At 38.9% G+C, this 24771-nt stretch overlaps 3 protein-coding genes across 4 annotated transcripts in view; 1 reads left to right on the forward strand and 2 right to left on the reverse strand.

Moving 5' to 3' along the window:
- vps53.L (VPS53 GARP complex subunit L homeolog) overlaps positions 1 to 3435 on the reverse strand; it is a 91233-nt gene extending 87798 nt beyond the window's left edge. The window contains exon 1 of the mRNA XM_018246912.2: positions 3306 to 3435. Within this exon, the coding sequence (XP_018102401.1) occupies positions 3306 to 3389 (84 nt within the window). The 5' untranslated portion in view covers positions 3390 to 3435. The remainder of the gene's footprint in view (positions 1 to 3305) is intronic.
- An 806-nt stretch (positions 3436 to 4241) lies between these two features.
- Positions 4242 to 13629, forward strand: LOC108708322 (serine/threonine-protein kinase N2). 2 transcript variants are annotated; one of them, XM_018246915.2, is made up of 18 exons: positions 4242 to 5214; positions 7563 to 7609; positions 7698 to 7836; positions 7970 to 8118; positions 8275 to 8380; positions 8693 to 8802; positions 9199 to 9263; positions 9522 to 9600; positions 9679 to 9770; positions 9984 to 10160; positions 10345 to 10407; positions 10710 to 10786; positions 11020 to 11162; positions 11804 to 11911; positions 12304 to 12384; positions 12601 to 12978; positions 13058 to 13134; positions 13400 to 13629. In XM_018246915.2, the coding sequence occupies exons 2-16, from the start codon at positions 7574 to 7576 to the stop codon at positions 12781 to 12783; spliced, it is 1608 nt and encodes a 535-aa protein (XP_018102404.1). In that variant the 5' UTR covers positions 4242 to 5214; positions 7563 to 7573; the 3' UTR covers positions 12784 to 12978; positions 13058 to 13134; positions 13400 to 13629. The 2 variants fall into 2 exon arrangements, with proteins under 2 accessions (XP_018102404.1, XP_018102402.1); XM_018246913.2 differs by having other exon boundaries at positions 13058 to 13629.
- Positions 13630 to 21092: 7463 nt separating this feature from the next.
- Positions 21093 to 24771, reverse strand: part of slc47a1.L (solute carrier family 47 (multidrug and toxin extrusion), member 1 L homeolog) — a 31223-nt gene continuing 27544 nt past the window's right edge. Inside the window, exons 15-17 of the mRNA XM_018246916.2 lie at positions 23268 to 23362; positions 22569 to 22614; positions 21093 to 21388 (exon numbers count right to left, since the gene is read on the reverse strand). Of these exons, the coding sequence (XP_018102405.1) occupies positions 21177 to 21388; positions 22569 to 22614; positions 23268 to 23362 (353 nt within the window). The 3' untranslated portion in view covers positions 21093 to 21176. The remainder of the gene's footprint in view (positions 21389 to 22568; positions 22615 to 23267; positions 23363 to 24771) is intronic.

Here is a 24771-nt window from a genome sequence, read left to right on the forward strand (position 1 = left end):
GCCCAATAAACAACTAGAGATAATTACACATTTGTACTTTAGCCATAGCTTTAAAAACCTTACAATTTTTATTTTACTACCATCTTTTAAAAGATAAGCAAGGCATACATCACTTTCTTATTTACTTGCATATGTACAGTATGTAATACTTAATTAACACTATATAGCTATAGCTACACATCCAGAGCCAGGCATCACTACTGAGATTGAACATTCTCAGCTGGAACACTCACTGACAAGTTCCAAACCATCTCTAAAAGCAACATAAAATCAAGAGATTCTTCATCAGTCACATGGATTTTTCTTTTATTGTTAACTGCCACATACAGCGCTAACATTAACAGACATACTCCATTGGACTCTCGAGAAATGGTAATGTGTTCACTGAAACAGTGAGTCAAGCATTCTGACTTACAAGTCTAGATTTGATGGAGACCTGGAGAGCACTACGAGGCCCAGGACTGGACTGGGAGTCAAAATAGGGCCTGCTATTCCAAGTACGCAGAGGCCCAAACAGCCCCCTACCAGCCCAAACAGCCCCCAACCAGCCCACTCTATGGTAACTTTCTATGGAACCATACAGCAGCCCCTCTGGCATTTGCCAGAACCCACAGATTGCCAGTCCGGGCCTGTCGAGGCCCATTTATCAAAGGTCGAATTTTGAATTGATGTGAATTTTTTTACTCTAATAAATTTGAATATATTCGAAATTCGAATGGGAGGTTATTTAAGAAAAAATTTGAACGTCTACAACTCGAACGAATATTACCCACTCAAAAACACGAATCAAGTTTTTCTCTGAAAAAATCGTCGGGAAGGCTATTAACTTTTCAAATGGGTCACTGGACCTCTCCCATTGACTTGTACATGAACTCAGCAGGTTTTAGGTGGCAAATAGTCGAATTCAAACTTTTCCATGGTTAGAGTTAGGGTCCCTGGTTCCAGTAAAATAAAACCTTAATACTACAGCATACAACATTTTTGTCTTTGTAGCAAAAGAGAATTTGGTTACAGCACCATAAAAATTCAATGCACAAAGCAAGGTATATACAGAATTGGTTAGCTCTGAATTAGCTGCACATAGCCCTGACCTCTAGTAGCTGAACACAGGTAGGTTAAACTGGCCACCTGCAATCTATTACCCAATGTCACTTGGGCTGAATAGAAAACAACCCAGCCTCAATGCTTCGAAATCTAGTGGAATGCCTCCCCAGAGGAAAAGAGGCTGTAAAAGGTGTGGTTTCCTTTAGGTTAACTTTTAGTATGTTAAAGAATGGCCAATTCTAAGCAACTTTTCAATTGGTCATCATTATTTATATTTTATAGATTTTGAATTATTTGCCTTCTTCTTCTGACTCTTTCCAGCTTTCAAAATACAAATGCTCTGCAAGGCTACAAATATATTGTTATTGCTACTTTTTATAACTTATCTTGCTATTCAGGTCCTCTCCTATTCATATTCCAGTCTCTTATGCAAGGCAATGCATGGTTGCTAGGGTAATTTGGACCATAGCTACTAGATTGCTGAAAACGGCAAACTGCTGGAAAAATTGCAAATAAATAAAAAACCACAAATAATAAAAAATGAAAACCAATTGCAAATAGTCTCAGAATATCACTCTCTACTGCAGACTGAACATTTTTGCATATAGCATAGTCCTGCCATATGGTCACTGCTTCTGAGGCAAAATAGAGTGCTCCTTACACTCCCATAATAAAGACCACTTAAAACTAGATTATCAAGAAATTCTGTAGACCTTGAAATGGTCAGGTCATAGGTAAGAATGTAACATTTCTAAGATATGGGTATAACCATACATAGCATGCTTTCTAAATCTAATTGGCTGTTTTTTCCTACAGACAATACTGAGAATGTTACCAGTTGTAGGTATCTCATGTTTATCGCACTGCATTTCATTCATACAATAGTTCCCTTGCCCTGGCGAAACATGAAAATGGCATATTAATGTAAATTATAATATACAAGAGCCATGAATATCCTGTAAATTATATCCTTAAAAAAGGTGCTTAGTGATGTCATCAGTTATAATCGGAGCTTATTGATGTCATTTCTGTCATATGACTCACTGAAAAGTGTGTATTATAATAAATAAAGGACCCCCTGTTGCAAAATATGAGGATATTAGAAGCCACCTTGGAGTTCCATGACCTGTATAAAAACACATGCACTGCCAACACTCTATATGCTAACAGCACTCATGTCAAACCTGTACACCTCCAGCTTATATACAAGAAACCAGTGCCGGGACAATTATTGCATAGAGCGTTTGCAGGTCGTATGTTTGCTCTCATACGTCTACACACGCTCGCTACCATGTCTCAGAGGCAGAAGCGGTCATCCGAGGCAGGAGCACAAAGAGTATTGTAATGTACTTGGCTTCTCCTGTATTTACTTGCAGCAGGCGTCAGCGGCAGGAGAGCAGGACGTCCTCTTCACTTCAAGAGTTAGGAACTAGGGGCAGCCAGGGAGAATAGGTACGTGCTTGGCACCCTTGTGGCCTAGGCATGTGCCTCTTCTGCCTACCCCTAGTTCTGGCCCTGCAAGAAACCTTTTCCCTCTGTACTGTATATGTCAGTGCTCTTTTAATGCTTGAAGCTTTGATTTAACAAGAACAAGGTAGTCATAGTTCATTTCCATGCCATATTCAGCTACTGTGGAGACTTTAGCGTGAAGACACACAGCTACTCAAAATAGACAGTGATAATTGGCTTTGCTAAGTCATGTGTTTTAGCAGAGACAATTCTCAGTCGCAGGGTATTATGTAGCCATAAGTAGCAGCTACTAGTAGCAGATACTTGTTTTGGCTACAAAATGCCAAAAAAAAACCATTCCATGGACAATACTGAGAATTGCCTCTGCTAAAACACATGTAAAGTCTTAGCAAAGCAAATTATCACTATTGTCTATTTTATAGTTGTGATAAATAGTGGTTACGAGTAGCTCTGTGTGTCTTCACCCCTAGTCCTATTGGGTAATGTCTAATATAGTGATAACCAACCTATGGCTCTGCAGCTGTTGTTAACAACTTACAGTATCCCCTTACCAGATTATAAAAGTGATTGTTATAGTCCAACAACAGCTGGAGGGTAAAATATTGGACATCCACACAGAGGTACACTACAATGCAACGAGGTTTCAGAGAGATTGTAAAGCCCCATTCTAGGAGAGTGGCCAGAATACATGACTTGCATCCACTACCTATCCTCAATGTATTGCCACTGACAACTAATGAGAGCCCGCTCCTTTCATAACGACGCCAGTATCACTGAAACTTGCTCCGCACCTGCTCGATGGCTTGCTGCACCTCCGGGGACAGGTGTAACACTGCCTCAAGTTCCTCCACAACTTCCAGCTCTTCCTCATCCATCTCTGTAGAATCAGCAGCAGCTTCCTGCGCCGCACTGTACCCTGGGACAATTGGGAAGGAAGTGCGGTTACTATGGAGACAGCACCGCACACGCTGCTTTAAATCGTCAAAAACTTCCGTGAAGTGAAGGTGCCAAAGGGAAATTATTCAGAAAGTTGCCGTGAAACGTAATGTATCCGGTTATTGTTTCCCGAACGCTAATAAGTTATAATTACCTATTCTAGCTATCTATTTCGTACTTGCCCATTTGAAAGATGGCCGCCAAGTGCGCAGAGGACGTCATGTAAGTGAGGTTTACAATTCGCCGCTCTAGCTAGTATACGCATAAAGTAGGGTATAAGTAATATTATGTATCAGAGGATGGGATGCTGTACAGCGTTGATTCGCACTGCTCAAATGTTTTATTCAAACATTCCATTTAGTGTTTGCGATTAAGTTTATACAACTACAAACAACTGAGACGTTTTCTTTACAGTATAGTCGCCTAATTTGGCTCTCTCTGGGGACACCTGGTTTTTTAGTACACACTGATTCCACGGAATAAGCACAATAAACTTATGACAGCCTGGTGGGCGAGTTCTAACAGGTTTGTAACCACGCCCCGACACATCACAATCACGCCCAGGGATGCCGAGACCACACCACCATCCTTTCCCGGGCCAGGTATACAGAAACGTCTTTGCTTGTGGAAAACGTGGAAGGTTCTGTATATTCAGAGCCTCGCAAAGTCGCAGCGTCAGCAAGTCCCCCTAAGATACACTAGTGCTGATCCTGTCAGTTGTTACCCATTTAGTGTGAGTGTCGCGCATTTGGACTTCCTCCTCTCCTGGAGGACAAATAAAAAAACACCTGCTGTTACCAGACCCCTGATTGTCGACGTCATTACGTACCTTTTGCGTTTGGATATACACGTTTGAATCCCTGAATAACATGAATAGGGAATGGGAGAGTACATGTTTTTATTAAATGATTGATACGGGTTTAGGCTCCAATCCTTCATGCTATAAGTTCCTCGTATAGTTCTGTGGTATGATATTCTCTCATGTTACAGGGGCCAGTCACGGAAACGCGTAGGAACCGGAAGGGCCAGTGGACCCCCCACAAAATTATGGACCGGTCGACAAGAGCTGCATGATTTTACTTCTAATTCTCCCTGACAATTAGCTAATCCAATTTATAAGAGTATGCTCATGAAGGGGATAACATGACCTTATGGTCTTATGTAGGGACCCATAGGTTTACTAATGTCTCTATGGCTTTAAAGCCACACACTTTCTTATCTCCCTAGTTGCTCTGCAGATGCCCATGTATCTAGTTGTAATTTACATATTGTAGTTATTGTCCAAGAGGCTTTATGACCATTTCCTGTCACAGTTTAATATAGTAATTGGTTAGGGGTGGATCTTCCTCTGGTTTCTGATTGATGATGACCCAGCTGCATGTTCCCACTTAACATGGGTACCCCCAGTCCAGTAAAGTCATTCTACCCTAGAGGGACCAGTACCTCTAGTAATAAGTCAGGGAGCAGGGACCCTGTGAACGAGGCCAGCTAGAGACAGGATAAGATCTGTTATAGACTCTGTAGCAGGAGAGTAAGATAGGGAGGGAAGAGAGAAAGAGCAGCTTTCTGCTCCAACAATGAAATGTATTCCTCGTCTAGTTCGGTGGCAGCATTTTGTCCCCCCAAATCAAGCTTTTGACGCTTACAGGAAAAGCAGACATGTCACCACAATGGAAAGAAGATGGTTTTGTGCTGGAGCCGACTTAACCAGGGGAGTGATGTGGATCTTAACAAGTGATGGAAAGTGACACAGGTATAAGAGAGGTAAGTCTGTTTATCAAGTTGCAGCTGAATGTAAATAGGCTCATCTGGATCAATACACAACTCTCTACTGTCTTCAGCAAAATGATAACATGTTGTGCTAAGATGTAAAATGCATGATGCTTTTAATTGCAATTTCAGCAATCTGGTTGCTATTACCATAGCAACCATGGATTGATTTGAATAAAAGACTGGAATATGAATAGGAGAGGGTCTGAATAGAAATATGAGTAATAAAATAGTAGCAATACCAATAAATTTATAGCCTTACAAAGCATTTTTAAATGGGGCTAATGAGAAGGCAGAAGGAGAAGGCAAATAATTAAAAAAAACTATAAAAACGAAAAATAAAGACCAATTGAAAAGTTGCTTAGACTTAGCCATTCTCTACATGATAAAAGTTAAATTTAACATGAACTGGGGTGCAAGTTCATCTTGGCTTGGCATTGTTTCTGGCACAAACCCAACTATTTATAACCAAATCCATGCCTGGCTGCTGCAGCTCTGAAACCTGCTATTGGGGTAATACTGAGTGTCTTCAGCCAATCAGCTGCTTGCTGTCCTATGGTCCAGATGAAGGTGATTGGTCGCCTATTGTCACATGCTTAACGGCATAGCTAGAGATTACAGCCTTTTACCTGCTCTCTCTGTAAGTACTTTTTTAATTTAATAATGACCTATTTTTATATATAGTAAATATATTTGGGAGGAATTGCACATTTTAGGGCATGATTATCTGTGCCACTGACAGTGCTTGTATTAAGAGTCAGGCTGGCAGTTAATGGCAGTTGGGCAGCAGCTTAATGGATAGAGATATTATAACTCATCATAAGAAATGTGCAGGGATTCATCTGTATCACTTTAAATTTTTTTGTCTGTGTGTCTGTGGCTTTGAAGTGACAAGGGGCAGAATCTGTAGTTATTTGTAGTCATTTTTAGAGGTGTCCAGTCAGTTGGGTCACCTACTGTCACAAGTTTAAGCTGCATTGCTACCGAGTGTCTTCAGCCAATCAGCTGCTTGCTGTGCTATGGTCCAGATGAAGGTGATTGGTCGCCTATTGTCACATGCTTAACGGCATAGCTAGAGATTACAGCCTTTTACCTGCTCTCTCTGTAAGTACTTTTTTAATTTAAGAATGACCTATTTTTATATATAGTAAATATATTTGGGAGGAATGGCACATTTTAGGGCATCATTTATTTGGCACTAGCAACAAATAAGATTCTCTGTGCCACTGACAGTGCTTGTATAAAGAGTCAGGCTGGCAGTTAATGGCAGTTGGGCAGCAGCTTAATGGATAGAGATATTATAACTCATCATAAGAAATGTGCAGGGATTCATCTGTATAACTTTGATTTTTTTTGTCTGTGTGTCTGTGGATTTGAAGTGACAAGGGGCAGAATCTGTAGTTATTTGTAGTCATTTTTAGAGGTGTCCAGCCAGTTGGGTCACCTACTGTCACAAGTTTCAGCTGCATTGCTAGATGTCACAGCCCAATCCCTGGTCTCTGTAATTAAATTTTCCTGCTAAATATTAAACTTATTTATTTAAATCTTTTATTGCATTTTCAAATAAAGAAATGAAATTACAACAGCTGACCAATTAGCATAAAAGATGAGCAAAAAAATCCTCTGTGTGGATTTAATAGTATTCTAAGCATTGTCAATCATATCAATTGTAAGCAGAACATATCAAAGATAATATAAAGTAAGGCATGTTAGGATAAAGATAAGTTATCTAAGACAAATATTACACATTTTTAATATGATTCCTTGTGCCACTGAGTCAGGCTGGCAGCTTAATGGATAGAGATATTATAACACAGTATTAGAAATGTGCAGGGATTCATCTGTATCACTTTGAATTGCTTTGTCTGTGTGTCTATGGCATTGAATGGTCAGAATCTGTAGTTATTTTGGGAGTATCCATCCTAAAACCAAAGTCAGTTGGGGAGCTGTAGTGCAGTAACAGCTGCAGTTGCTGCTGATAATATTATAACACGCATCTGTACTTTGTTATGCACCCACACCAAGTCAACCAATCCACTTTCTGGTTTCAAAGATACAAATATGGATTCCTACCAGCCCTTTCTTATTGCCATTATGGCCAGTATAACTCATATAATGCTAAGTAATGTGTATAGCTAATATCTGTGAGAGAGAGCCCTGGATATCAGCTTCTATGTTGGGCCCTAGGAGGCCCTGTCTAACTCTGGATACAGATACACTAGCATGTCATAAATTTAGGAGGCCTTAAAGGGCACTACCATCATATAATGCCCATATTCTTCAGATTTTTTTGTTGCTTGATTTGCTGTGAAATTTACCAAATCTTTTTTATTATGTTACAGGAGAAAAGGTCATGGGCTGCATTCGAAGCAAGACGTGTGAATTCGAGGTAAGGTTGCTCACATGCTTCTTTTTGGCTGTTTTATTGCACATCAGGGGGTGTTCTTATTTTTTTATAAATGTGTTTACTTCTGCAGAATTCAATTCAATCAAAATGGATACAAGATCAACATGCTTATGTGGAGATACATGAGATCACTGATATAAGTGATTCATTGGTGAAGTTCATTGCCACCGCAGAGATGCCCTACCACTCGGCACAGCCATCTTTATTGGGTAAGTGTGATCATTAATAATTAGCACTTTTAATACCCATAGCAAGAGCAGCATAGCTGGGCATGCAATGTTAGTTGTGATAAGGAACCCACTGCTATATAATAATGACACCATTCAAATTGTTTCATTTTAGCAGAATCTTCACAACCTGCTGAGAGTGAAGAGGACCCTTCCTATAAGACCAGAGAAACCCTTCCTCTCCATGAGCCCAAGAGCTCTGAAGCAGCAAAGGATGAAAACAGGGATAGTGCCAGCCCCACCACCTTCATTTGGCTTTCATTTGTAAGTAAAGTGTATGGTTGTGCAATGCACAGGTGTATTCCCATAACAAAAATAAAGTCCATTTATGACTTTATTTCCTGTAGTGGGTTACACGGCAGGAGTGCCGAGGTGACATCACGCTTAATGGTCACTTTTGAATATGTTTTATCTTTGCAGGATGCCAAGGTGGAAATCCCTGTGATCATAGATATTTCGGAGGCACCGGTGAACATTTGTGTTGCTGCAAATGTATATGAGCCACCAGGGATGCCAACTTTATTGGGTAAGTAGGATCATGATATAGTTCATGATCTATGTTTGTATTACACTGATCAGGCATGTTTATATACACATTAGAGTTAACATATTGTTCCCTATATCTTTTTTTCCACTGGTACTTTCAAGCATTTCCCCATTGAAATCTAAAAAGTGCCCAGGGCTGAAAAGTGCCACCTCGGCCACCAGACTTAGGGACACTATAAATGGGGAGAATGTGACCTGCAGTCAAATAGCATGTAGCAGATGCAATACCCCTACTTCTAATATGTTTATTGGGATTATATAGAAATTCATGTTTGCTTTTCATTTACCACAGAGGCTCCTGAATGTGATTCTGGCATGTCCAATAACATCGGACAGATTCAGGAGCAGACTGATCCTGAGCCAGAGGATGATGCTAATACCTCTTCCAGTCTTCTTTTAGATGTAAGTAGATTTTAATAATATGCTTTTCTTTGTGAATGTAGGGAAAGACAATAATCACAAATTAGCATTTATACTAAAAGCAATCATTCTCATGCACAAACTTGCTATATTTAAATTAACACACACCCACAGAATAAAAACTTGTTGCCCCACAGAAGGATACTTATCCCTACTGTATGTTACTTTTTAAATTCAGCATGCATATTATTTTATTGTAGAATTCCCTCACTAGTACTGCTTGTGAGCTTTCTTAAGTTATAGAAAAGCTAATAAGTGTAATTAGATGATTCTTTAGAAATCCTTAGATTTAGAGTTTGCAAAGTAGAAATAATGTACATATAGATCTGTTGCAATGTTTATTCTGCATAATGATACACAATGCTCCTCTGATTGCAGCTTCAGAATCCTGATACTGGCTCAGATTTATGTGATGGACAGGGCGCAGAAGGAGCATCAAACAGGTATCTGATTTGGGCCATATTGTCTTGTTTCTGGATCAGAATTCTAAGTTGCTTATATGTTAAAAAAATTCTTATTTTCTATTTAACAGCTTATCTGAAATGTATTTTTGTATTTTTCCTTTTCATTAGTGGGTATTAGCACTAACTGGCAAGTATCTTATGGTGATGGTAGGCCACGTGAAAGTCACCAAGTAGACTATATCCTATGATAAATCTTGTTTGAAACCCATGTAACAATATTATTCTATTATATTTCAGCCTTGTTGAGCCTAGATCTCACATTTCCCTTTCAAACTACAACCTGGGAGAAGTGTTAGGATATGGCAGTTATGGAAAGGTGAGCTACTCATTCCTCATTTAGCTTTCAGCCCCTACTAATTTATCCAGAGTAATTCAACGTTCTGTCTTACTACAGGTGTTCCTGGCCGAGCACAAGGAGACCAAAGAAGTGTGTGCTATAAAAGCCCTGAAGAAGACACGGATTGTAGAACAGAAGGACTTGGAAAGGTCAGTGAAACGGAAGAGATTAATCATACCCATCTCTGTGACATGTTTCCTTGTCTTTTTCTAAATTTTCATGTCATTCTGAACCCACATTCTGTTGAATGAGTTGTATTTGGCTGCTTTTAGCTCAGATGATGAGGTTATAGGCACGGTGACTGTGTATAAGTTTCCTTGTATGAGTCTCAGGTAATGACAATTTAATGCTTTACCCCACAGTGTCTTCAAAGAGAAGGAAATCCTCCATACCATCAGTTGTTCCGAACACCCATTTCTAGTGTCTTTATACGGAACATTCCAGACAGACAGTCACCTCTTTTATGCCATGGAATATCTGCCTGGAGGTGACATGTTTGAATTCCTCACATATGGAGAACTGGAGGAACAAGATGTAATGTAAGTAGAACGGGAATCAGTAAATGTTCACAGGGCAGAATAAGTGCGGTATGGGATGTACAACTTTTGGGGGATTTCTGACACCATACTGAATACTTAAATTGATCTATACATGTGATCACCTGCCAAGTTAGTTTCTATAGCAATATACAATGTTAATTGGATTTTATTTTTTTCTATTCAGGTTTTATTCCGCATGTGTAGTGCTTGGCCTGGAGGCATTACACCAGATTGGCATTGTTCATAGGTAAGTATTAACAGCAGTAAAATTATTCTTATTTCCAGAAGGAGCTGGTAGATTACTAAGAACAGTACTCTTTATGTGTAGTATTAGAAGTAGAGGTTTCATTTAAATGGCAGCAAAGTGTTCCTGCTAGAGTTAGGAGAGGTGAATAAAATATATAAAACAATTGGTATTATGGGAATGTCATTCAAGGACAGTTTTATAATTCACAGTGGGATACTCTATATCCTTTGCTGTTTTTATATTAAGTAAGGATTTTATATGTATTCCTTCTAAACTGTTATGCATAATTTATTTTCATTCAGAGATCTTAAGCTTGAAAATTTGCTGATGGACCGGGATGGATTTGTGAAGATCGTAGATTTTGGCCTCAGCAAAAACAGTAAGTTATACGCTTATAATTCTAGCGCATGCATTGAATACATTCCATTTTACTGGTATATAATCTGCTTCAGTTGGTCTAATTCCATGTTTATGTCATTTTTAAATATATCTGTATTTGTAACTAGTGAATGTGTTGAAGTGGATGTTCACTGAAAGAGAGTTTTTTTGAAAAGTCTTATACATTAGGTCCAATATCTGCAGTTTCCTTACAGTGTTTTTTTTGTGTTTAAGGATTTGGATACAACGACCGCACAAAGACCAAGTGCGGCACAAGAGCTTGCATGGCCCCAGAGATCTATATGAATATCGGATATGGCATGGCGGTTGACTGGTGGGCCCTTGGTATCGCCATGTATGCTATGCTCATGTATGAGGTAAACTCAATTCCTATGTCATCACCTACACTGAGAATTCATTGCCATTTTAATAGGAATTTCATGGTGTAATTTAACCAGCCTACATAGATATGCTTATGGTGAAAACTGGAGGGTGCACCTTTAAGTTAACTTTTAGTAGGTTATAGAATGGTTAATTCTAAGCAACTTTTCAATTGTTCTTCGTTATTTATTTCTCTTTCTAGTATTCAAATGGAGTTCACTGACCCCCATCTAAAAACAAATGCTCTGTAAGGCTAAAAATTATTGTTATTGATACTTTTTATTACTCATACTTTTATTATGGGCCTCTCCTACTCATATTCCAGTCTCTTGTTCAAATCAGTGCCATTTTGCTAGGCTAATTTGGCCCTAGCAACCAGATTGCTGAAATTGCAAACTGGAGAGCTGCTCAAAAACCACAAATAAAAAAAAAAATTAAAAACAATTGCAAGTCGTCTCAGAATATCACTCTCTACATCATTCTAAAAGTTAATTCAAAGGTGAACAACCCTTTTAAACATAACTTCTCATACTCTCAGAAAGAATAATATAGCATGCATGGTAGCACCTAATTTGACATAGTGGCATATATCTCGGAAAATGAGGTTTACTAAAGAAATACTTATTTTCTATTGCAGTTACCATTCAACAACGAGGATCCCTTTGAGCTAGCAGAGAGCATCCTTTATGATGAGATAGAGTTACCAGAATATCTATCAGAGGATGTCTGTGGAGTAATAAATGAAGTAAGTTGCCCCCAATACATCAGTATTGGGATGTGCTTTACTGACTTGTTGTACATAACAGGATGAGTAGGTTACATTGTAATATAATAATGTGTTAAAAACACTGAATACCCACTTTAGAAGGGGATGGGGTGGGAATAATAACTGCTTGACCCCTGTATACAGAACTTGTGCTGATAGAAGAGATGTATCTGATGGATATAAAAATATGAGCTTCATACTGAAGCCTTATGCAGTCTCTTATTTCTGCCCAACCATATCAATTACATATGTATCCTGCAGGCTACTTGCTCTGTAAGTCTACAAGACTCTGGAAGACTGTTAGTATTAACTGGGTTAATTTCTTCTTTTTGTGATCTGTATGTTTAACAGGGGTATTTGTGTTTTTTCAGCTCTTAGTGAAAGATCCAGAGTTTCGCCTGGGATCCGGTGAGGCTGGTGCTGACATGGTTAAAGAGCACCCCTTCTTTATAGTAAGTTTCTGTTGTACTTATCTTGAATTACAGAGAGAAATGTGTTAATGAATACTGTACCAATAAATCTTCAAAGTTTTAATTATTTTAATAATTTTTCAATATAACTCCATCTTTACTTCTTCAGTATTCTCTAAATGCATTATAATCACTTGTTCCACCAATTCTAGAAGTTTTTGGAATAGATACTCATTGTATAATATGATTTTCTTTCAGGATATGGACTGGAAAAAACTTAAAGACAAAAAAGTAAGGCCTCCATTTGTGCCAGCCAACCAAGGCCATCTGGAGAGCCTTAGGCAACCTGAATGCCGAGCTCCAGCATTGACACTTCCATCTGTAGAGTTACCATCGGAGCACCAAGAGGCATTCAGAGAATTCGATTTTACACCTGAATGAACATCAGATAAATGGACGGAATGGACGGGGTAGGTGGAGGGCCAGTCCATATCCATATAAGAAGTACCAGCCATATAAAGTGAATAGCAGGTGCTCCATCTCAACAAGTTCGGATAGAGAAGACTACTTTTGGAATATTCTAGATTTTACAGATTATTCCACAGCTTTAACAGTCAACAAAGATCTTGCACCAAGGTAAGAAAGCAACAGTTTTGTCTTATACCAACAATTTCCAAGTGGCTCTACTTTACATTTGTTTTTATTTGCTTTCTAGATATATTTTAGTTACCCACCTTGGAAGATCTAAAGTAAAATCTATTGTAGATGGATTCCATCTTTACCCACCTCGAGGTATGAAAAGCATATATAATTATTCCTTCCATTGCCCTCCTGCCCAACCAAAACGGTTAGCAGTGTGTTCCAGATACAAGATTATAGCAGTCATCTACAAGTATGTTTTTATTGTACTAATATTGAGTCACAGACAGGAATGGGCTAATGAATACTGTTAAATCCTCAATGTTTTATAGTTTTATATAATTTCATCGTATTTGTATCCTCTGGAAAGAGTGCAATTTCTGGTTCCAGCAATTCCATTGAATTACCTATCCTTCAGGATATGGACTTCTAAACAAAGGAGTTGTGCCAGCCATCCAATGCAATCTACAGGCTAGCTATCTACAGAGCAAGGAAACCCTGTCCAGCAAAGAATATTGTGGTCCCTATGCCAAATATTTGGAACCTAACAAGAAAAAAAGCTGCTGCCATTCCTGCCAAACACCACCAGATGCTGACTTATCTACTGTAATATCAAGATACTCCATGTGCATTTTATATCTAATAACAAATAAAATGTGTTTTTAAAAAAAAAAAAAAAAAAAAAAAAAAGAATCATCTGTGTATTTATTAGGATCTTGGACAGAGACATTAGCCACAGACAGTAGAAATATGTGACCATACCTTGCTTGACAATGCTTAAAACACATCAAAACCAGTACCAAGTGTCTGCCAAACTCCAAACAACAGGAAAACACTGCTAAAACAGAGATGACCATAGATTTACAGGACTTGATGCTGCCTACAGTTAAGAGTCTAGAGGAAATGCCAAAGTAGGGGTTAGAGGACACAGGATTTTAAGAGATCTTGGTTACTTGAATCCAGGATTTGGTTTGGTTTTACATTTTATTAGGATTTGGGATTTGGCTGAACACATAAAATCATGTGATTTAAAGCCCTGAACAACTGAATGAGCTTCTATTAACAAATTATATTAGGGCTCTGTTTCAGTCAAATTATAGATCTGGTACATCCATAGATCTGGGACATCCGCACTTAGGGGCAAATTCACTAAGCGCCTAACGCTAGCGTGAATTCGCTAGCGTTGGGCATTTTCGTTGATTTGCAAATTCACTAACGGACGCTGGCGTAACTTCGCTAGTCTAACTTCGCACCCTTACGCCTGCCGAATTTTCGCAACGGACGTAACTACGCAAATTCACTAACGCGCGCAATGTCCTGAACGCTACCTTTTACGCCAGACTTCCTTCGCCACCTCAGACCAGGCGAAGCGCAATAGAGTAGATAGGGATTGCTTCAAAAAAAACAACATTTATTCTAAGTCCCAAAAAACAATGGGGTTTTTTCTATATTATGGCTGATAGGCTGAAAAAGATCGAAAAAATTATTGGGGCTCCCCTCCTTCCCCCTACATTTCCTAACTCATGGCAACTTAACTATATAGTGGGCACATGTGTAGGGCAAAATAATTTTATTTGATGTTTTGAAGGTTTCCCAGGCTTGTCTAGTGCTGCTACGAATACTTCCATTGAAATTTGAATTTGGCGCCGTATGCAAATTAACCATCGCTAGCGCAACTTCAAAACCTTACGCTACCCCTGAGCGCAACTTCGGATTTTAGTGAATTAGCGGAGTGCTGGCGAAACTACGCCTGGCAAAGCGCGGCGAAGCGGACGCTAGCACAACTACGATTTTTAGTGAATGTCCCACTTAGTTCTAAGATTGCCAGGGGGTATACCAATGGAGAAGCAGACCTTAGGAATGTTGGCTGGGGGCAGAAGTATAAGGGCCCCATTAGGATCCTTTCTAATGAGCAAATTAAATATATGTTTGCTAAACACTTTGCATGTTGGTCTGTATCAGTGATACTGTGCCGCTGCTCTGGCAGTAGTGCTCATTGCAAACCTAGGTGTCTGCACTAAGAAAACTGTCAGAGTGAGCTGCTCATATGCTAGATGGGCAAATCTCAAATGACTACCAAGGACATACAGTAATGTTTGGCTGACACAGGACTATTATTTTCTTTTCTCCAATGTTTTAGTTACCGGTACTGTGCAGTAACACTTGCAATTTTGATTTAATCCACTGAATTCTTGCAGTAGTTGGCTCCTATTTTTAACATGTAATAAGCAACCAGATTCATCATTTTTCACCCATGCACTTTATTCTCAATTACATTTAGAGTCAATGTTGGTGTTTTTTAAAGGTACGCTATCAAAAGTGGTGTGACTTTTTATGATCTGCTCATTTGGGAAGGTCAGTAAACCCAAATTAGGCTGATCCCATCATTTGCCTCAGAATGTACAGAGTCTTGTTGGCCAGATATTAATCTGACAGGCTGATCAGTGGGCACTACCAACTCTGGAGTCTGAGTTGGCTGCTTTTAAAGGGGTGCTTCACCTTTCAGTTAACTTTTAATATGATATAGAACGTCTAATGCTAAGCAACTTTTCAATTGGCCTTCATTTTTATAGCTTTTTTATGATTTGCCTTATTCTTCTGACTCTTTCGAACTTTAAGATGGGGCTCACAGACCCCATTTAAAAACAAATGCTCTGTAAGGCATTTATTGTTATTGCTACTTATTACTCATCATTCTATGAAGGCCCTCTTCTATTGATTTTCCAGCCCCTTAGTCAAATCAATGTATGGTTGCTAGGGTAATTGAACCCTAACAACCAGATTGTTGAAATTGCAAACTGGATAAAAAATAAATAAGTTAATGTTAAGTTAAGTTAAATAACTCAAAAACACAAATAATTAAGACAAATTGCAAATTGTTTCAGAATGTCACTCTCTACATCATAGTAAAAGCTGATTCAAGGGTGAACAATCCCTTTTACCATAGGCTATCCTTCTGCTTTAAATATTGTCATGCATTATACAGAATAACACTAAAAACAACATTGAGGTTCTGTAAAATTGACGAAAACCAATTTCTTAGAACATGCAACAAATGGAACAGGGGGCTTTGGTAAACTTTGCCAGAAGTGGACCATGCAAGAAAAACCCAAATGGTTACCAAAAATGTGTGAATCTTTTCTGTGTGTGATTGTGTATGTGTGAGTCTGTTTACCTGCGAGTTTGTGAGTGTGTGGTATTGTTCAGCAAGTGGTGTCTGCTGTATTGGAGTGGCAGCACTGATTATGGTTCCTGTGGTTGCTGCACCAAGAGAACTTCCCAAATCTCAGTCTCCTCTGTATTTATTCTGTGAGGCGAATGTAAGTGTTATTGTATGTATATCACGTAAACCTAAACACAGTCTCATGTTCTGACCCAGTCTTCACATTGATTGTCAGCTCTGTTCCTGATTTCCAATCCTGCTTCTAAATTATCCCAACGCATCTCTCAATATAAACGTTTAACCATCAAACAGTGTAGTAACTAGATGTTACTGGGCCCCAGTGTAAATTCAATTCAGGGCCCCCGAAATATTGGTATGTTGTCTGATTCTAAGAAGATATGTTGAAAAAGCTTTTCATTTGGGGCCTTACTAGGCCCCCCTATCCCCCTGGGCCCCCTTGCAACTGCAGGGTCTGCTTCTAATGTAGTTATGCTTCTGCCATATATAAAATAGTGGTCAGCAGTCTACATACACTCTCTCAAATATCTTATTTAACACATAAAGTGGGACATTTGGCCTTAATATTAGGATACATAAATAGATTTATATCAGCTGCTGATATATTTCAGACAGAAATGTAACCCCTCCATGTGTTATTTTAAAAAGTTGGTGCCTGGTTGAGTGTTGTAGTTAAACAGCAGCCTGACAGACAACGGTGGGACCTTTCAGCTCAGAAGAAGACAATGGACTGGCTGATTTGGGGGTCCTGTGGCTGTAATGGGTACAAAGGTTGAAGCTGAGGTCAGCTCAGAGGCTTCAGCTCCACTGTGTGTGAGTGCACACAGGCTGATTGGATTCAAATTGTGGTGTTTATACAAATGGCCTGTAGATGTCACTGTGCTCATACTTAAACTGTGCATACTTCCTGATAGCTTAAAAGTGAAAGTTACTGTTGTATAATAGCTGCATGAGAGCCTGCTAATAAAGCACTGTTATGTTCTCCTCATCTTCGGCTACCCAAAACATAACACAAATCAATGGAGCATGGGCACTGAGCAGATCAAGTTCTCTCAGCCTTCAAAAATACACAACTGACAACATCCAGAGCATGGCAAATGCTTATACTGCAAAGGGAAAGGTAGAAAATACAAAAGCAAGCACAAATTAGAAGTTATTCTGTAGGAGACATTAAGAATTTGAATGGCTGAGCAAAACAAGGTTGGGGGAGGTGGCAGTAATGGAGTTTTCTTTAGAGAACCTAAGAGTGACAACAGTAGGAAGTAAAAAGAAGTTGGGAACAAACAAATTATCAAAGACTTTTTTTTTAGCAATGGGCTTACTGGCATATTTGGATTATGCATTGTTCATTATGACTAAGGAGAGTGTCACTGGAGGTGGGGGGAAAGTCATATTTTTTTTCTAATGTGCTATATATATATATATATATATACAGTATATAGCTCTTAGGCCCTATATTTGTACTGCACTTTATAATCCACTTTCTGCAGTGCTGCAATTTACCCTTTGGTTCACTACTACCACTGTGCATGTCACAGGCAGTGCAGCATCATACAACAGCCGATATGAGTATGCAGGGGCTCTCAAATTCAGGTCCCCTGAAGAGGCAAACACAGACTGGATTGAGTGTAAAATGGCTTTGCATTAAGTGAATTTGAGGCCACAAAAGGGAAGAAGTGAAGTGCTGGGAGACCAAAAAAAAATGAAAATAGCATTTGCAAGAAAATGGGAGAAAAAGATAGTGTAGAAGAAATGGAAAGATGAAATATGAATACAGAACAATTAGTGGAGAGAAAAGGGAAATTGGGAAACATTAAAAACATGAAGTATAGGGATGAGAGAGAGCAGAGTTAAAGGGCTTGAATTATATAGAAGGGGAGAGAAAGAGAGACAAGGGAGGGGTGAGATGAAAGAAAATAAGTAAAGAATAATGAGGACAAATAAACAATAGAGAAAAGGAGGAGCAAAACTGAAAGGAAATGCAGTGTAAAGGGCTGAAGCCCGGATACAAGAGAAGTATACAGAAATGGTTGCAAATAAGAGCATTTCTGGGGGTGCACAATTATGCAACTTTCCATGTAAATACAATGGACATCCTTCCCTTAAAGTTACCACAGGCCACTTGTAAATGCTGCCTTAAGCAATAATTCCCCTGCAAATAGTGATGGTTGAAGAGAATAGACTATACAAAAGGGAGAGAAAATCATTGTAGAGGAGTGAACGGTGAAACTGGAAAAAATAAATTATACATGGAACAGCAAAAGAAAATGTGGCATATGAAGAAAAAGGTAGTTTTAAATGTTGGTGGTCCCACACTCCAATATGTAACAGGATTCCTCTCAACAGAGCAGTGGCACCATCCAAGCCACCAAACTTCCAAGATCAGCATAAAATTCACTCTGGATAACCACAGCGAGGGAGGCATATGAAGAAAAAGAAGAGCAGAACAGAAAGTTCTGGAAGAAGGAAAAACAGACAAGGAAGACAGAAGGGAAAGAAAAACAAGAGAATAAACACAAGGACACATGAAGCAACAAATGTGTTTGGTGTGTCAGTACCCACTCCATCATACTGTGCATTGCACTTTGGGTGTCAGCAGCCATTGCCTTGGGGTGTCTGTGTGTATATATATGTGTGTGTGTATATATATATATATATATATATATATATATATATATATATATATATCATTCTTGAAAAAGGTCCCAACAGGGACCGAAATATTGGATAAAGATGCAATAAAAGATTATTTGTTTTATATCAAAGGGAGTGCTGGTCTATGAAACATTGGTGTATACACGATTTACCGTGCACCCCTGCCTTCATTAAGATTGATTTCGGAGTGCGGATACTCACCTGGAAGATATATATATATATTCAGTGAAAAAAGACCGCACTCACAGGACTTTGTATGAAAACTCTACTCATCCTCAGGAGTTCATTGCCTTGGGGTGTCTGTACCCACTCCATCATACTGTGTATTGCACTTTGGGTGTCAAGCAGCCATTGCCTTGGGGTGTCTGTAAACGCTGCCTTTAACTATGTAAAATATGTTTGGAGTGCCAATACCCAGTGCCTCTCAGTGTAGTTTGTCTGGAGTGCCAGTTGGCTTAATGTGTAATGTGCTTGTGTTATAACCAGCTACAGGTGGGGGGTTGTCTGGGCCTCTGTCTACTTGAAATGCCAGGGCCTATGTTGAATCCCAGTCCAGGACTGCTTAGAGATGTCTTTAATTGCATGTTGATGTTGGGGTGTTATTGTATGAAGGTGATAGCATTACCCATTTTTTCACTGTATAATGTGCTGAAGATGAAACTGACAGCATACACAACATGTATACTACAGGTCAACAGTGTAGCACCAATAGATATGTGATAGCAGCCCCTCCTAATTGCTATTAGTGTAACTCCTTGTATACTACTACAAATGATTCTCAGAAATCTATTTATCTGGGTGCAGAATTTGCTTCCAGGTGTAATAGCCCATGAGTATTCATTATCTAATATTCTACTACCCTAGGAATAATGCAAATATATGATTATTGTTGGCTGTTAGACCTGGAATGAATTTTGGAGAAAACACTTTAAGCAATGTGTTTTTTAAAGGTGTGTCCTTTCAAAGTGGGAGTGGCCCACTTTCTTGGCCCCCATCCAAAACCATCTTCCGCTGCCTATACTATGTGATATATGTATTATATTTAGAATGCCTTATGTATTATTTACTATATTTACCTGGAAAGGCTGTCTGAGGGTTTTAAATATGGAGGGGGCTTCTTTTTATTCTGAAGAAGTGATATGATGCATTTAAGATAGTTGGTTTGATTACAACTTGTATTGATAAATCAGTAGTATTGCACAGCCGGAGAGGTTGAGATAACAATGTACAAAATATGGGTGTGGAAGCACTCTATAGGCTAAGTAATCGTATATTTAAGTATAATGGAAGTGCTAGTTTTAATGCACATTCTCTAGTCCCCTGTCTCAAAAGTAAGTTTACAAAACTTTTTTTAGTAACTTTTTTACCTTTCGGTTAGGGACCGCCATATGGGGTTTACCTTGACGTGGTATGGTGGCTTTTCAACTTTATGATTATAACTAAAAACCCCTGTTTTGTAAAATTACTTTTGAGACAGGGGACTAGGGAATGTGCATTAAAACTAGCACTTAAATTATACTTAAATATACTATTACTTAGTCTTTAGAGTGCTTCCACACCCCCATTTTGTACATGAGGTTGAGATAACACAGCATCACACTGAAAATTGGTCATTGATCTGCAGTTTTCTTAACGCGAAAATGCAAACAACCCCTTTTGTACTCCTTAGGAGGATCAGAACAGTTCTTGTAAGTAAATAAGTTTAATATATACTGTAGATTATATGGTTTCCTTAGATGTTAATTCCTTAAACTGGCCATAGATGCAAAGATCGGATCGTCAAATCCTCGAACGATCAGACTTCCCAATCTCCCGACCTGCCACTAACCATTCAGATCAAATAAAGTAGAAAAGAACAGATCAGCCGATGTTCTGCCTCTGACAGCAATCGTACGAAAGTTATGTCCAACAAAGCTGGTGACAGTCTCCCACTGAAAATCGTACGATTGGCAATACATGCAGAGATATTACCCGCAGCCAACAGAAATCTTTTAACCTGTCAGATATCGACCAAATGACTCCGCCAAACGAAATATGTCGGAACTCTCCACACACTGTCCAAAAATCGTACAAATCCTCAATTTGTACGATCGGATCTTTGCGTCTATGGCCATCTTAATGCTGTATTTTCAGTATCAGTACCTTTTCAAGGTCTAATCTGAAAGATTGCACTACTGATTTTCTTATTAGAAGATGGTTTCTACTTAATTCTGTCACTGATTGATAACCACTAAGTTGATTTTCTCAGATAGACAGCACCACACGTTAAGAAAAATTCCTTAAAAAGCCTTTATTGGCAAAAGGGCTTGTATAGGACAGAAATACAGCTGAAATACAAATGGTACTTTGATAGGTTATACTACACTATGGCTACCCAGAGCTTTATTACAACTCCCAGCAGTAACACAGCAATACTCGCAATGAAAGCAAGTCCACGGCGGACTAAGATGTCATTCATTTGTAGAGATTTTCCATGGGCAGCTGGTTCTTCTGGTAAAATCACCTGGGGTTTCTGACTCAGATTACTGTTGAAGTCAGATAAGATGATATCATCTGATACAATTTGTATCTCTGCAAAATACAGCAGTGGTAATGTCAGAAAAGGCAGCTGTTAAAATAGATATTGTTTCTGTTACATTTATATATACTAAGAGAACACTGCTCAGGATGATGTACCCTGCTAATTTAGGGTTGATAGATGCGGGCATAAGAAAGATTTTTTGATAAATAAAAAGTTTGGCTAAGGGATAAAATGAATGATAAAATGTCTGCTTTAAGAGATACTGAGATACAAACATGTTCCTATAACTCATATACAGTATGTCAAAATTACTAGGCATGAAGAACTGCAAAGATTTTTTTTTTATTAGAAAACAGCCCCAACCCTGCCACTACTCCAGTACTACATGTTTTTTTTTAAAGTGATGTAGTGATATGATGATAGAGCCACTTTCAGAAATTATGCTGGGCTTGGGGCCAAATGTTAACACTACCCAATGATCATACTGCCTACAGACTCACAGGGTGCGATTGGGCCAGGGTCCGCACCCCCTCAGGGCCCACTGGCAGCTCGCGCACTGCCGATTTCCAGCCACCGTGGGCGTTTTCGCAGCAAATAATCTTTTGCGGAGGGGGGCGGGGGCCCGACTGCACGTCTCGCACCAGTGGTCGAAGTGTTGGTAGGGGTTAAATAATGCTTGGCTGGGGTGTATTGGAACACTTTCAACAAAACATTTCAGTGTTAAAATCGAAACTGTGTGTGAAAAATAAAAATTATTTCTAATGTATTTAGTTAACCAAACATTTAATCTATAAAGACTGGAGTGACTGGATGCCAGAACACAACTTACTGTTTTACATCTCTCTAACTCTGAGTTAGTCAACGACTTTAAGGGGGGGCCACAACTATTCAGTGAATTTGCTTTTTTTGATCCTTAAGGGGAACTATCGCTAAAATTAAAATTTAATATAAGCTTCAGCATACTGAAACAAGAAACTTTCTAAATACAATCAATTAACAATTCGCCTCACAAGCAGTGCCAGTGATAATAGGCGAGTATCTAGCAAAATGGCCAGAGAAACACTAGACTAAAATATCAATACAAAAGTTTTAACATTACCATGAAAGCAAGTAATTTTGTTAAAGAAGTACTTGCTGCCGTGTGTGCCATTAGTTTGCTTTTTTACTTTATTAAATAGGCTACAAATTTAATGCATATACCAGCACAGACAATGACATTTATTCACAAACCTGAAGGTGCTGCTTCTTTTTCTTCTATTCCTGCCCTTTTCTGAGCCTAAAGCAAACATAAAATGTAAATATTAATACAAATTTGCATTTTATACAACTTGGGGCTCATTTATGAACACCAGGCAATTTTGCAATGGAATGGTAATCCACATCAATTATCAGCTGTTGCTCTTAGTTTCTAACTTGCTGTTGATTTATTTGCCATGGATTATTGAATTGGTGCAGGATTGCTGGTTGTCTGTAACTCCCACCAGAAACTGTTGCGTAGCAGCTAAACTCTCTGATTTTATTTATATATGACTGTCAATGTATTCATCTTCAGTATCCTATCCTGCAATTAATGATGTATTTAACAGTCTAACCAACTTATTAGGTAACATAATAAACATTCCAAGTCTTGCACCAGGCTTGTAACTGGGAGAAACCAGTTACAGATTTTTGCTTCCAAGATGGTGACCAAATATCTATCATATAAGTCCAATATTACACAGTGGAACACCAGATTGTGAAATATTTTAAGACTGGAAATACTCTAGTAAGCATTTTCAGGCTGAAAAACCTCATGTCTGCACTTCCCATGGATTCCTATTTAAGTAAATGGAAGCTGTGGGAGTCAGAGGGAAACAGTAGGCTGAAAAGCATACTGTGTGATATTAGACTTTAGGCAATGGTACTTGAGACACTATGTATTAAATGTACCTCAAGAGACACGTCCTCCCAGTTCAACCTTGAGAGATAAATTGTAAAAAATATAACCAAAAAAATCCCACAAATGGTCATTCCACTCCAAAGACCTAGATTAAAACAAACAAACAATTAAAGCAAGAACAGTAATAGATTTGTATCCTATATACTCTTATATTAAAGTGAAGTGCATCCTGGTATAACCAGTTATGATCTGTTTGTTCAGTGTAAACGTGTTTAATTGTCAAGACTGTAACAATACACAGGTAACAGAATCCTAATCTTAAATAAATCTTAATTTTGTGAATCAGAGAAAAGGAGGTAGATATAATGGAGTGTTATAAGACAAAAGGAACATAAGCGGTTAAACATACTTGCATTTAGGTAGACAACAATCATTTAGAATATGTAATTATTATGGATGAAGTAGTAAGAGTCGCTGGGGTATTCAAATGTTAGAAAAGAGAGAAAAGAAGAGCTGGAAGAGTCAATTGGCAACACACTAATGACAGCAACGAGCAGGGCTTGCCATCAGAAATCACGGGGCCCCATACAGCAACATTTTCTTGGCCCCTCCCACCCCACACCACAGTAAAAAGTCCACACCAGCGCTAAAAACTGTAAACCCCTCACTCACAATTTATAAAAAGCCATTGGTGGTCAGGGCCCCCCTTATAATAAAAAAAAAACTGGAGGTCAGGGTCCCATATAAAAGTTTTAAAAAAAACATTGGTGGTCCCGGCCTCCCTACAAGTTAAAAAAAATTATTGGGGGTCAGGGCCCCCCTATAAGTTAAAAAAAATGTTGGTGCCAGGGCCTCCCTACAAGTTAAAAAAAAATCATTGATTGTCAGGCCCCCTTATAAGTTAAAAAAACAACTATTGGCGCCAGGGCACCCATAAAAGTTTTTTAAAAAATCATTGGTGGTCAGGGTCCCCCTACAAGTTAAAAAAACTTTGGTGACAGGGGCCTATAGAGTATTAAAATAATACATTGGTGGCCAGGGGTTCGCCTCTTCAGGACTTCAACTTTGTCTATTTTCGTGACTTTAGGTTTTTTGCCTCTTCAGGACTTCGGTTCTTTTTGCCGCTTCAGGAATTTTGCTTAGTTTATTTTCTTGACTATGGGTCTTTTCGCTGCTTCAGAACTTCAACTTTGTCTATTTTTGTGACTTTGGGTCTTTTCCCCCCTTCAGGAATTCAACTTCGGCTATTTTCGTGGCTTTGTGTCTTTTCACCGCTTCGGGACTTCTGCTGTTTGGCTTTCCAGGATTTCAGAAGAGGTGCCACAGCTTTGGCACTGTCAAGGGGAGCCCGGCTCTTTCAAAAAGTGCAGCACAGCCGGGCCCCCCTTAAGGCCCGGGCCCAGTACAGGAGTACCCCCTGTGTCCCCCAGATGGCAGCCCTGGCAACGAGGTAGAGACTGAAAGAATGACCAGCCAAAAAAATGAAAACTAGTGTGAAACAGAACATTGATTTGGAAAATCAGCAAATCAATTTGGGAACCGGCAATGGCATAA

The sequence above is a fragment of the Xenopus laevis genome, chromosome 2L, assembly GCF_017654675.1.
Source record: "Xenopus laevis strain J_2021 chromosome 2L, Xenopus_laevis_v10.1, whole genome shotgun sequence".
NCBI classification, from domain to species: Eukaryota; Metazoa; Chordata; class Amphibia; order Anura; family Pipidae; genus Xenopus; species Xenopus laevis.

Excerpts from the sequence above, each read along its gene's own strand:
- LOC108708322 (XM_018246913.2), top strand. The coding sequence starts at position 7,574 with ATGGGCTGCATTCGAAGCAAGACGTGTGAATTCGAG. Across the intron at positions 7,837-7,969 it reads GGCACAGCCATCTTTATTGG|CAGAATCTTCACAACCTGCT; the intron begins GTAAGTGTGATC and ends GTTTCATTTTAG. Across the intron at positions 8,803-9,198 it reads CTTCCAGTCTTCTTTTAGAT|CTTCAGAATCCTGATACTGG; the intron begins GTAAGTAGATTT and ends CTCTGATTGCAG.